Raw genomic sequence first — 14,217 nt, 5'->3', positions numbered from 1 at the left:
TACTTTCAAGGAAGACCTGGGGTTTGTGTGCCAGGCAATGTGGGATAGGTTAGCTGGAGTCAGGGCTCTGGAGTCTTTATGGCTAATGTACCTGTCCATCTGTCTGAGCATCCCAGACGCTCAGGGATCACTGCAGCACAAGCTCTCAGGCTCACAAGCTCTGAAGTTGTACGTCTATTGCTCAAATATAGGATAAAATACTGGCCTGGCTTAAGTCACCTGGGAAATGCAACCTTGCTGAGTGTGTGGAAAGAAATAACTGGACATTTGTGAGCAGCCTCACTTATTGGGTCTATTACTTTCCACCTGGCCTTCTTGACCACTTTCCATGTAGGTCAACGCCAAGTCCTCTAGATTTCAGCATTTCTTTGTAGTTAAAGCAGGGGGGGGGGGCTTCACAAATGATGAACACCCCTTCACTTTCAAGAAAGTCTGTCCTTTGAACATAATGTTTTAACACAACTGTCTACATGCAGGAAAAGCAGGTGTGTATGTAGTGCGTGAATAAATATTTCAGAAGTTCCACTTAACACAAAGTAGAACATTGTTGGATTTTCTCTATTTTAGTGAGGATCAATCTGATGCATGGATTCGCTTTTGAAAGGAATCTTCAGGCATCTTACAAACCAAAGAACCTGACGGCACACATGAGTTAAGAATCAGGCACAAAGCTAACATCTAGTTTTCTCTTTTCAGGCCCTGGCGGATACTTCAATCTCCTCAGAGTTTTATGATGATGCAAATGATCTTTTTTTTCACATAAAGAATGGCAAGTCCTTCTCAGCTGGTGTAACCATCGGCGTAGCCCCAACAAAAAGTCCTGTCTCAGTAGAGGTGACTGGATCCGGGTCCAAAGCATCTTTATTCCTGAACAAGTTAGACAAGTATAATGAGAAGGTATTAAAACATAAAGTCTGTGTCTCTCAATATCCCATAATCTATACTGAACACGTATTACCTTAATTGCATTAACAAGTACAGTAGCAATTGAACCTTAATTTGCTTGTGTAATTGGAAACGTCTGATCAGTGGTGATCGTGTTTGGTTTTTATTATGCCTTTACACACAGACTCATCATCACAAATGGAGTAGAGCTGCATTGTGAGACTAGAATGCCTATCATTCTGCCCCTCCTCCAGTCTTTGCACGTTTACCTAGAACATGTAGGAATGATACATAGAATGGTTAGATTAAAGAAGACCAGCTAGATGTTCTTAATTTGACTTACTAGGTTTCTAAAACAAGACCCCCCTCTCATAAAATGGATAAGAAGGTTTGTATGCTCATCTGTCTACCAGACATTTGCCACTCAGTACCTATTCTGTGTGCAATACTGTGAACAAGACCTGGGTGGGCAAAGAACAGAGGGGAATACATGGGAGAAGTCTTTCCTACACTGGTATCTAAGAAATGCTTGTCAAATCTAACACTGTATTATTATGTGTTGATGAACTTGTGTTTCTTTCCATTTATTTATTTATTTATCTATTTATTTATCTATTTATTCATTTGCCTCCTTTGGATGCTGTCGGAAGAGATATGGCTTCATGAGAGTGTCTACAAAGATACAGACTGCACAGTTTAAGATGAGAAGGAACAATATTGTGCTGGATGAAGGAATGCTGCAGTCATTAATGGAGCTCCCAGAGCAGTTCAACTATGGCATGTATGCCAAGTTCATCAATGACTATGGCACCCACTATATCACATCTGGAACCATGGGTGGCATTTATGAATATGTTATGGTGCTTGACAAAGAGAAAATGAAAACTGAAGGTAAGTAGATCCAGAGCTACATACACAGTGGGCAGGCAGCACACACAGAAGGACATGTGTCTTAGTTTCATTTGTTGCTTCTGGGATACAATACCCCATCAAAAGCAACTTAGGTGACAGAGGATTTAACTCACAGCTTCAGATTCTGGTCTACTGGGGAGAATGACAGTGGCTGGACCTTGAGACAAAGGGTCAAATTGCATCTATAGTCAAAAGGTCAAGAGAAATGAATGCAATCAATACTTATGCTTATATATACCCAGATAGAACTCCAGATTCTACCAAAGGGATAGTTTACCCACAGTGGGCAGGTCTTCCCTTTCCAATTAAAATAATCAAGATAATCCTTCATAGATGTACCCACAGGCTAACTTGATCTAGACAACCTCTTATTTGACTTCACCAGTAATTCTAGACTGTGTCACGTTGGCAGTTAAAATGAACCACCACAGCATGCTGTTAGTGTCTACTGATTCTGACTTTGAGATAGTGTGTTGTCATTTCCAGGGAGGCAAGGGTCATTAGAATGTCTTGCTAAGTAGTACCACAGGGAGAGGTTGAACTCAGACTAGCTTGGTCCCCTAAACTGTGTTCTTCCTATACCCTTACAGTTACCTCGTCATAAAGAATGAATTTGGGGAGTTTTTGTGAAAACTTGTTTTGACTATAGAGTTCTTGGTAAAGAAACTTCTTTGCAGTTAGTCAGTTAAACCTAAATTCATTTGTCCTTAGTCTCTCTCTTCCATCCTCTCTCTCCACCACCACCCTTCTGTGATAGGTTGAACGTTCATTTTTTACTTATGACACCAACTTCTGGATTAGTCTTTCCAATTGCTTTTAGCGGTTGCCACCAACAGATAAATACGTCACAGATCAAATGATTAACATCCTGAAAGATGAAGAGTAGTGTCTGAAAGCCTTTGCATGCCAGCATCAGCCTTCATGACTCTCATTTAACCCATATGACAGTGGTTCTCACTGTGAGCTCAAAGCCAGCCACACCACACCACCTAATAACTCATCAGAAAGATGACTTCTCAACTTTCACCCCAGCCCTGAAGGAAACACTACTGCCGTATACTCAGGCTGTGATCACCCTACCCAATAACTCATTAGAGAGGCGGATTCTCAAGCTTTTGCCCCAATCCTAACAAAGGAAGCTTTATTGGAGGGTACACTCAGTTGTCTGAGTTTTCACATGACTCTGCATGTGATTCTGGTGCCCCCTACAGAGAACCACTGACCTAACCCATAGCAATCATAGGCTGTAAGATCCATCCCTATTGCAAAACCAAGTTCACATGCCCAGTTTTAAGATGCCAGGCTGTCCACTCCTCTTCTTCAACCTGCTCATATAAAGGACACACACTTTAGTTTTGAAATAATTTTCCATCTCCTAGTATTTCTTCCCCCTCTAGATAGCAACATCAGTGAAAGCAAGAACCTTGTGCCCTAGGCTCTTCTGACTCTTTAATGCTCACACAGGCCCAAGACAAAGCAAATGTACAAAGCAAGATAGGAAGTATTAACTCAGACTCTTGGCTAGCCTAGCTCATTTTTAATTTGTTCTTCTATGTATGTACTTTTTTTTGGGGGGGGGGGATAATGCAAGGTATGCTTCTGAAAGTTTACTATACTTGTGCCTAGGATATAATGGTGCCCATTACCCATTATTTTGCAAACTGCGGGTTGCAATGCAGTAACGGGTATCAAAATCAGTGCACAGATTACAAGGACATTTTTGAATAGCATCAATAACAAAGGATAAAACCTAAAACAGAATAGTAGATGTTAGGAACCAACGACAAGTCATTGATTTGGGAAAACTTTTCCAGTTAAATAAAGATATATATATGTGCACTGTCATACTGAAATACAAAATGTAAAATAATCTTTTACATAAGATTATTGTAAAAAGAGCTTCAAAATCTATTTAAGTGAGTCCCTTTTCAAGTAATTCAAAAAAGCAAGAGAGGAAGGAAAAAGAATCAACATTATTGAGCAAGTATTAAATTCCCCACATAACTCCTTATCTTCTCATTTAATTTTGTAACAACACATAGAGGATAGTGTTGTACAAATGTTAGCCACAAGAGCACTGAGGCTCATCTGGGAAGTGAATTACTTTGCCCAAGGCTACAGGGATCTGACCTCAGGGCCTTGGCCCTATAGTGTTTCTCTTGTGGTTTAGGCTCCTATCTTTAGTGTTGGGTTACTAATGAGTTGCCTCGGGTATCTGGTGCCCCTCCTCTGTAAAATAATGTAGGGCAGAAATGGGCTTCCAAAGTGGTTAATATTCAAAAGGAGCCCACCGACAAATTGTCCCGGGATAATTACCTCAGCTCTGTTTATAGAAAACCATATGTCGATAATAGCACAATTTGCTATTTGTGAAGGGCTGATTTTCTATAAATCCAAAAAGTTAGTGTTGCTTTTTCTATAAATATGGAAATGTGCTAATCATCACCTCATCTGCTGGAGACCGCTAATAAATCAGAATGTCATTTACATATTAACCTACAAAGAACAAAACCATCTCTACCTTCTTTCCCTTTGACAAACAGCAGCGTGAACGCCCTTTCCCCTATCTGATGTCTGGCTGTTTTCTTCTGCCTTCTTTTCCACCCTACCCACCCCGCTCCCCCCAGACCCCACATTCCCTTTCTTGCTAGGTATATGTCTTTTTTTTCTCTCTCTCTACTTCTTCTTTGTCCCTGCCCTTTTCACCTTCATGATCTCTACGGCTTTAATTTATATTCTATTAAGTACGGTTTCCGTTAGACATTCTAAGAGGGGCACACTCATGGCTGACCTTGGTTTGGGACAATTTCAGTAAACATACTGCTCTGCCATGGCGACTCCTTTGTCCTTGGGTTTGCCTCAGATCCTTTCTGGGTTTGTCCCAGAGGATGCACAAGGCTGTTTTCTTCTAATATGTCCTTTAGATCAAATGCTTTTCCCCCAAAGATAGCATGGCACCATGCTTCAAACATATATATATATATATACTGCATTTGGGGGAGGCAACATAAGACTCCATTGTGATCCTAAACCTTCTTTAAGGGCTTCACGTGGCTACCCACTGCAGGAATCATTATATCTGTGGCCTGAATTTGTGGATCTGGATATGTTTTTGTTTCCTTCTTTGACACTCCCTTTGTCTTGGGCTGGGAGCATGCTCTCCATTCTGACTTGTCTGGAATGTGGTCACGTTGCAGACAGGTCCCCTGACATAGGTCACACACTTCACTGACCCTATTCTGATGTTTTTTTTTTTTTTTTTTTTTTTTTTTTTTGCTTCCTCTCCATTCATGTTCTCTTTCTGATGCTTCCTTCCCTGGACAGACATCAGCTCACCGTTGTAGCCCTTGTGTAGGTGCCACCCACCCTGGCCTGCCTCTGCCCTTTCCTCACCGTTTCTGTTTGTTCATATATTTACTGTGTCTGTATTGTATACCAGGTGCTCTTTATTATTGCAAATCCTAAATCCCTTACCTTCCTAGTGAGACTTCTTGGCTTTCTTCCAAAGTACAGGTAGACATCTGACCTCCTGGCTCTGTTGCAACCTCCTGCATGAGTTCAATGGGCTTTTTTTTTCCTTTCATTTATTCTCTTGCTTTCTGGTCATCATCTCTGTTCTATTGAATTCTATGTAGCAGGCTCATTTTAACCCAGGCTCTTCCTATTGCTTGTCCCCTTTGTCTCAGCTGCCCCTCCCTCTGAGGTTTTCCATGGCAGTGTTCCTGCTACTCAGGCCTCAGTGTCAAAACCAACACTTCTGAGAGGCCCATCTTGACCAGGGAGGCAAGGCCCTCTTCGTTATGTGGCTCTATCTTAAATTTAGGAAATCATTACCCACTCCTTAGTTGACTTGTGCTAGCCAGCTTCTGTGTGGCTGTGATAAATACCATGACCAAAAGTAGTGTGGAAAGAAAGGACTTACTTGACTTACTGTTCCACATCACAATCCATCACTGAGGGAAGCTCTAACAGGAACTGAAGCAAACACAACAAGGAACACGGCGTACGGACTTGCTCCTCCTGGCTTTCTCAACCACCCTTATGTAGCACAGGCCCACCTGCTCAGGGAAGGCACTGCCCATAGTGGGCAATAGGCAATTAAGAAAATGTCCCACAGATGTGCTAACTTTATGTAGGCACATCCTCATTTGAGGTTCCTTCTTCCCAGGTGACTCTAGTTTGTGTCGAGTTAATAAAACACACTACCACATGGATATACTTGTTTGTTTATGGTCTCCCTCTTTCTGAAATGTGAGCATAGGCAGGCACTTCTGCTTTGTCATTTTCTGCAGATTTATTTCCCAGCACAGTGCATGGACCATAGCAGGGATCTAATGACTGGTGCTGAATCCATCATCTGTCAACCCATCTACCTACTACCTATCACCTATGTACTTATCTATGAATCTATGTATGTGTGTATGAATCTGTCTGTCTGTCTGTCTGTCTGTCTACCTATCTATCTAATCTGATCTTCCTCAGTACAAACAGGTATATTTTCCATATCAAAGTCATCCATTTGAAACATGAATGTGCCCTATCCAGGATGTCTAACAGAAGGGGCACTTAATGGAACATAAGTTCAATTCATAGAGCTCAAAGATAAGGTACCAACAAAATTGCAAATTATGATAAGGACCGTATATAAGAGAACATTAACAGGGTGTAGAAATGAGAATGACGGCATGCATTGGCAAAGAACACTCACTGTGTGTTCAGAGATAGTCTCTCTGAGGAGATTAAAATCTAAGCCATGCTAAGAGGTAAAGTATAATGAGGAGATACCAAAGCAGGAGAGGGCATTCTGGGCAAAGTGAGTGGCTTTGAGAAAGACCCTGCAGGTGGAAGACGTGTAAGCGGCTTCAGAGTAAAAGGAGGCATGCGTGCTGAAGCCTTTTAGCAAAGGGAAGAATATCAGGAAAGGACTAAGGTTTTAAGAGGTGGTGCCTGGAGAGATAGCTAAGCCACAGAGCATATACTGCTCGTGTAGAAGACCCGAGTTCATGTCCCAACATCCATGTTGGCCAGCTCAACACTTCCTGTAACTCCTGCTCCAGGAGGAGCTGATACTTCTGGCTTCTCTGGGTACCTATATTCATGCTCCCATACTCACATACAAACTGTCATATATATGTATATATGTTAAAAGCAATAAACAACATTTAAAACTATAGAAAGCCTCTCAAAGACCCCTTGACAATAGAAAGAAGGGTGGAGCATATCTGCAATGACATGGATGTCCATCTGGGTGCAATACGGTCTGACCCACTTGACTATAGACTGTTTGGCTGCTCTGTGGATCACAGATAGAAAGCAGTGAGGGTGGACTCGGGGAGATCACTTAGAGGCTTTTGCTGAGTTTGTGAGGGAGATAAAGAAGTGAAGTAGAAGAACATGACAGATCTGGGTCATGTGACAGTGAATCTTGGTTGGATTAAGACATGCTTAGGACATTAGTCTTTGATGGTATTGTCAGAAACGACCACAGCTGTCCTCTCACCTTGTGCAATCATCCTCTGAACTCCCCAGCTTCCTAGAACTGACAGGTAGGAAGTGACCAACCTTTATTATGTCACCATCCCAGGTAACTTCACATGAGTTTTCTCATTCATCAGTGATCCTGGGAAATCTGTTTTCTTAGTTTTAGCAGGTTAAAAGTACTTTCTGAGTTAAAATCCGCATTTACCTTTCCATGACAGTTGCCTGTATAAGGACTCCCAGTCTTTCAATACCGTTGGCTTCCTCTCTGTCTCCCCATCCATCACTGGTTACCACTCCTGTGTTCACAAACTCTCTCTACCTCCCCTGGGTGTCCACTTCTACCACTGATTGTGCTGCTTTCTGCATTCTCTGTCCGTCTCCCCAGGGACAATTAGATGAAGAAAGTGGCAATGGTGGATGGATATCCCACAAATGGCGTTGGGAATGAATGATGTGGCAGTGGTCTGCTTTAGTCCTTCTTTTTAGTTAAGGACTTGTGACATTTGTTACTATGCAGTTTGTGTGGTGGTGTCGGCACTCAGAAGACTGATGGAAAAGGTTTGCCAGGTTTGGTCTATGTAGAGAGAGTCTATCCCAAGAATAAGGGAGAGAGGGTAGACAGTGTGAGAATTAACCAATACAGCAGTGCCTAAAGCACTATGATAAATAAGGTACCATCCAAACAGTAGTTACTGTTGTGAACTGGTATTTCATGTGGGCTCAGTCAGATACAAAAGGCATCTGAATTAAGAAACAGACCTATTGTGGTAGCAAAGAGTCTAAACACTTAAGTCAAAAACCCGGGGTGGGGGGGGCAGTCTCCTTCTAGGTGACTCTGACCAATTACTACCAGAGCTCCTTTCACTTCTCAGCTTCAAAGCCTAAATGAGGATGGCAGTAAAGGTTTATTCAAGAATGATTTCATGAACATGATAACATGGTAAACATTCAATAGATATTTCCCCCTTTAATGCAAGATATTGATATGATTATTTAATTGATCAGTTAAAATCATGGGACTAGTTATTCATTAATTGTGCCATTCTGAGTAGAGTACTTAATCACACAAAATCCAATTTCATCTGTAAGCTGGATATATTATCCTTCCCCCTCATGGTTAAGGATGGGCAAATGAACTTATTTGTAAAGAACACTTAGAGTAGTGCTCAGACTCCAGTAAGTGCTCAGAAAATGTTAAAGTCAGATCTGGAAGGCAGCTATACGAACTGCTAGACCACCAACTCCTCCAATAAAATCAGCTCTGAATCAAACTGCCGGGCTGTGTGTGTGTCTGCCACTTATCAGCCCTGTGGCCCACAGACACATTTATTAATGTTTCTGAACTGCATGTCCCTTCTCTTCCAAATGAGACAATGAAAGATGCACTTTATAGATTCGTTTTACTAGTTTATTTTTATTTATATATGTATTGGTGTTCTCTCTGCACGTATGTCTGTGTGAGGGTGTCAGGTTTCCTGGAACTGGACTTATAGATAGTTTTGAACCACCCTGTGCATGTTGGGAGTTGAATGTGGGTCCCTTCATACTAGGAAGAGCCACTAGTGCTCTTAACCACTGAGCCATCTCTCTAGCACCACAGATTTATTTGAAATCAGCACCTGGCCCAGAGCCTAATAAGGAAATTCAGACGTGTTAGCCATTCTTGAGCTATGAAGTTGTTGTTGGTCTTTGTCCATGTTCTGGATCTATAACTGAATACCTGACAAGGTTACTTACCTAGGAGTTCGATTTAGAACTCATGGGTCTAGAGGTCAGGTAGTTTAAACACCTGGCATAGGTAAGAGTCCACATTGCACCATCACTTGGCAGAACAATCAAAAGGCAAGCGGGTACACAGAAGGGAAAGAATGAATGCATCCACTGTCACTTATGAGAGCCTGCCCCCCCCAGACTACAATATTGACACTAGAATTTCACCATGAGTTCATCTTCAGGGGATGAATTACAGTCAGAGCATGGCAGTGACATTGTTACTGTGTGCCTTCCAACTTCCCAGCCTTCCCAGCCTTCCCAGCCTTCCCAGCCTTCCCAGCCTTGCAGCTTCTGAACGTAATCTTAACGGTTCTCTCATCTGTAAAGTGGGGATAAGAAGAAGACCTATATCACAGGGTTCTGCAGCTGGCCAGTACAGAGACATTGCTCAAACAGAAGGGAAATCACTAACATTATGTCCTGCCCGCAGTGGCTGATGTTTCGGCTGTAGACCCGAAGCCTCAGCCATCATGTCTCCTCCCCCAACCTGTCCAGTTTTTCAATCAAGGTCATTCATTTCTGTCTCCAGAGCTTCATCCAGTTTGGGAGGGTCTGTTTTTCCCATTTGTCAAGGTCACTTTGGATTCTCATCACTATCTTTCAAAGTGTTAACAACTCTGTCTGAATCAGTGTGTGTTCTCCATCATCCCTGCCCCTGATGGATGCCAGATAACAGTGACCCTGGAAAGGCCCTTCCAGCAAGAGTGTAGTTCATCTGACCCTTCATTGATCATCCTCTTCCATCAGGGTCCTTGGGCCAGCTGACCACCACTAACACACAACTTAGAACAAGCCACAAGGGTAGAATTAATTACTGCTTCCCTGGCTCTTCCTCCTGCCCTCCTGCCTTCCTTATTCATTCATCCCTTTAGCTCTCTATTAAATAAACATCTGTTAAACACACTTAACATGGGAGGCACTGTCCAGATACCAACATGATTAATAAGTATTCTCGCTCATCAGGGGGCCCAGAGAAGGCAGTGGGTTTCTCTTTGTTATAATCACCTGATTATAGTCATGGATGATTTACTTTCTGGGTAGCCAAATGAGTGGCCACCCAAAGTGACTAATGATTTAAATTTTCATTCACTGTACCTAGAATCAACCAAAGTATTTGATTTTAATAAAATATATTTACATGTAGTAACATCTAATATTTGTAAAGCAAATATACAATCACATCTGGTATTCAAATTAATCTCTGTAATAGTTTCATGAGGAATTGTGTTATTATTTCCTCTAATTTTTTAGAGAGAAATCTGAGGCCCAAAGAGCTTAAGTAAACACTGTAACGTGACTCAGTGCTGATCCAAGGTCTTCTGAATTAGAGTTTGTATATCTTCCAAATATGTATCCCTTTTCCCATACAGCGATACATTCTTCCATTCATTCTGATGTTATACAACACCATAGACACGGTGGTAAGGCCAACGAACAGTTACTGGGCATCTGCTGAGAGGTTGACACGGGGCTAATAAATTAAAATTCATTATTTCAGTTAATGAGAAGGCATTTGTAAAAAGTAAGATAAAATGTATAGTTTACAAAGGCCTGATGTTCAGAAATGTCCAATAATTTCCCCAGTGTCTTGCATCTATCTCAAAGATGTATATCTATGTATCACTGGAATCAGGTGTCAGTCTTGGAAACTGTAATCTTAACCAGCAATTCTATTGTGTCTCAAAGATGTTGTATCCCCCAGGCTTTGCAAACTTCAGAATATAACCTATTAGTGGATTGTCAAAGAAATTTACTAGAATAGCATTAAATTATGACCAACACATTAAAATATGGTACGATGCAGAATCGTATGTGTCACTCAGAATATAATAAGTAAGTACTAAAACTTTATTTAGCTGAATGTGTGGAGGCTGGATCCCAATGCAAAATGTATTTCTTACTTTTACAGATAGCCAAAAGACTATTAAAAATTCTGCCTTAGTATGCTGTGCTCCATTGATTATTCACATCTACCAAACCATACTAATAAGGGAAAATCACCAATAGCCACAAAAGAGGCACCAGGAAGTATATTAGTTGACACTCTCCAAAGAAAGATAATCAGTACTATATATTTATCTAGAACTTTGTACAAAATATATACTATTAATGGGATTTGCTATAAGGGATAAACTCACAAATGAGTCATCCCCAAATGTTTTGCTAGCAAGCTGGGGGCCCAGGACAGCCATAGAGACTGTAAATCTGCACTGAGCACCTGTGATTTCTGGTACATAGAGGTGAAAGAGCCAGATCCCTGCCCTAGAGCACTGTGCTGTTATCTGGAGGTCCCTATAACACCATTCTAGGGTAGAAACAGACACAAGCAAAAGTACAAAGGAGAGACCAACCCATTTTTTTTCCTACCTTTTCCAGTTTTCAGCCTCTGATGACATTCAAACCTTCAGGGAGTCGCATGGGAGTGGCTGAAACAAGTAGGAAGGGTGAATGTTAGCAGGCCAGCGTCCAGGCTTGCTTCATGCTAGATTCAGTTGAGGAGGCCGTGGCCCTGTATGGGTTATGTTAGGAAGAGTAATGACAACAGTGGCCAGGAATGAAGTCATTGTGGGCTTCAAAAGCCAGAGAAAATATCCAACTACAAAAGGCATAAAAAGATGAGCACTAACCTGGAGGGTCCCTGGTGCTGGGAAAGACCGTCAGTATGCATATAAGTGTGCATTGGTCTTGTCCATACTTCATTGAACCTCCATCTAGGTTGCAGTGATATACTGAGACACATTCATCCCTGAACATTCTCACATTCTCTTTGGGATTCTGCAGTCCCTCTCAGTCCTTCCTTGCCTATCTGATGCATACTCAACCTTAGGTTTCTGTCTAGCTCATATAAGACTTCTAAACAATCATTCTATCTCTCCATTTCTGGGCTGGATACCTATCTTTAAGAGCTTCAGTGGCCTTTAGACCTAAATATATGTTTCACTCTATAGCATGTACCTCTTTCCAGATGGGTTCCATTGTTTGGTAAATTTGCAGAGTCCTGCCCAAGGATGGAGGCTAAAGCCCACTGCAGATCAGAATCCTAACTTGACACGCATTCTTTGGAGCTTTCCTTGTTCTCTGCAGAGTTGCATGTTTTCCTAAGGGGTAGTCACAGCTCCTTTGGACAGTGAGAAGGGTGAGGGAGACAGAAACGTGATTGTGAAGAGTCCTATATTCATGGCTAAGCAGTCTGGAATGGCCCAGCAGGTCTTTTGCTGTGCCCGCTAACCAACCAGTCACCCTGAACAGACAGTAGCTGGATTCTAACAAGCTCCAGGCTTTATCCCCCAGTTACCATGACAACCAGGCTTCACAGTGATGGATGGTATTGATTGACTGACAGACTCCTGGTGTCTTGGCTCCATCCCCATTCCCCTTAAGTCATTTGCATACACATGGAATTGAGAGTCACTCAGTGCCATCCTCTGACTTTGTCCTGATTTTTGAATTTCCACTTCTAATATCATTGAAAATAGCTTCACACTTAAAGGAAAAATCTTAGGTGGTATCATAATTCTTCCCACCCTTAGCTTTTCAGGCAATATAACAGGAGGACATGGGCTTTGGGTACCTTGGTTTATCCTCCCTGAATGCTTACTTATCTGTAATCTGGGTGTTGCTTGTACTGGCTTCACTCACCCATGTCCTAGCAGATTATAGCACTAAAGTGTTGATGCAGAGAACCTATCATCACAAACTTACCTGCAGCCTACAGTCTAAGATCTTTCATATTGAGACTCAGGAATTCAGAGCCTTAGGAACCTGCAGCACTTCCCAAAACAGTAATAAGTGGCAGTATTTGGCCTTGAATAACATTTCTGTGAGCTGTTAACATAACATCTCACCATAGCCCCAGGAGGGGACTGTACTATAGTCACCTTCTAGGTAGACAAACTGAAGCATGGTGAAGTCAAGCAATTGTCCAGACAGAAATGGGATTTCAGCTAATGGAGTCTCCCCTTCAGAGGCTGGCCTCCTACACATTGCTCCTTCTCATGGCCAGTATCATCATGCAAAAGTGCAAAAGCAGAGAATCTAAAGGTCATCTCTCATCAGCTGGGCAGAAGGCTGGAATGCAGTCCTAATATTACCGTTGTGAGTACACCACATGGCTACCACTCCCTGAGTTTCCTTGTGTAATGAGGACATCACTGGAGGGCAGCCTTTGCAAGGTCCTTTGGGGGACCACCATTGATCCTAATGATATGTGATGAGTGCTTCTCTGCCTAGCATCACTGGCATGATGACATAGGCACATGTAGATTTGAGTAAGCACATCTAGCTTTCAAAGACCTGATTCTTGAGTTGCTAGTCACGAAACTGGAGTGAGTGAGGCAACCACAGGAGCGAAGGCACGTCGGATACTTCATCGTGCTGCACACTCTTTTCAGAGTCTCACTAATAGAAACATTATTCCCATCTTCAAGACCAGAGAACCGAGGCACAAAGGGGTTAAATAAATTAGAGTCACACTACCAGTTAACAGCTTCAGACTACATTCTTGGTCGCCAGACTCACCCTCCTCTAGTAAGCTCATATGGTCACATCCTCCACGCCCCGAACATAGTTGGAATGAGATGATGATGATGATGATACAAAGCAAAGGAAACCACTTTTTTAAAACACCAAGATTTAACCATGATTATGACAAAGCTCTGGTTTGCATCTTTTTTTTAAAAGAGCACACAAAACTCCCTCCCCCCCCCCCCAGATTCACACAACTCCCAAGAATACATGTGGTTCCTCAAATGCTTTAGTGGTATTGTCTAGAAATGGTAGAGCTAGCTGGAACCTGAGCACTCCTGAGGGCATGGAACATGCATGGCTCTGTGCTGGACCTTGCCTAACCAAACAGTAGCTTCTGGTCTAATTGAAAAAAATGGGCTAAGAAATAAAAAAAATTCAAGGATGTGCTAAACACTGTGCTGGAGGGAAGCACAGAGGTTCCATGGAGATCCCTAGGAAGTGGGGAAAACCTAGCTAGAGAAGAGCAGGAAGAGGCTCAATGAATAGAGAAGAAGGCTATCTGGCCACAAGGAGTAAAAGAACCCAGATGTCCCTCAACCGAGGAAAGGATACAGAAATTATGGTACATTTACACAATGGAGTACTACTCAGCTATTAAAAAGAATGAATTTATGAAATTCCTAGCCAAATGGATGGACC

At 42.1% G+C, this 14,217-nt stretch overlaps 1 protein-coding gene across 2 annotated transcripts in view; it reads left to right on the top strand.

Annotated features, from left to right (window-relative positions):
- The window catches only part of C8a (complement C8 alpha chain), a 60,158-nt gene that overhangs the window by 22,357 nt on the left and 23,584 nt on the right, over window positions 1–14,217 (top strand). For both annotated transcript variants that reach the window (XM_021159830.2, XM_021159829.2), the window contains exons 6-7: window positions 697–897; window positions 1,536–1,776. In XM_021159830.2, coding sequence (XP_021015489.1) covers window positions 697–897; window positions 1,536–1,776 — 442 coding nt within the window. The remainder of the gene's footprint in view (window positions 1–696; window positions 898–1,535; window positions 1,777–14,217) is intronic.

Source organism: Mus caroli, chromosome 4, assembly GCF_900094665.2.
Source record: "Mus caroli chromosome 4, CAROLI_EIJ_v1.1, whole genome shotgun sequence".
In the NCBI taxonomy this organism is placed as follows: domain Eukaryota; kingdom Metazoa; phylum Chordata; class Mammalia; order Rodentia; family Muridae; genus Mus; species Mus caroli.
Note: the sequence above shows the minus strand (reverse complement) of the source record. Positions and strands in the feature narration are given on the sequence as shown.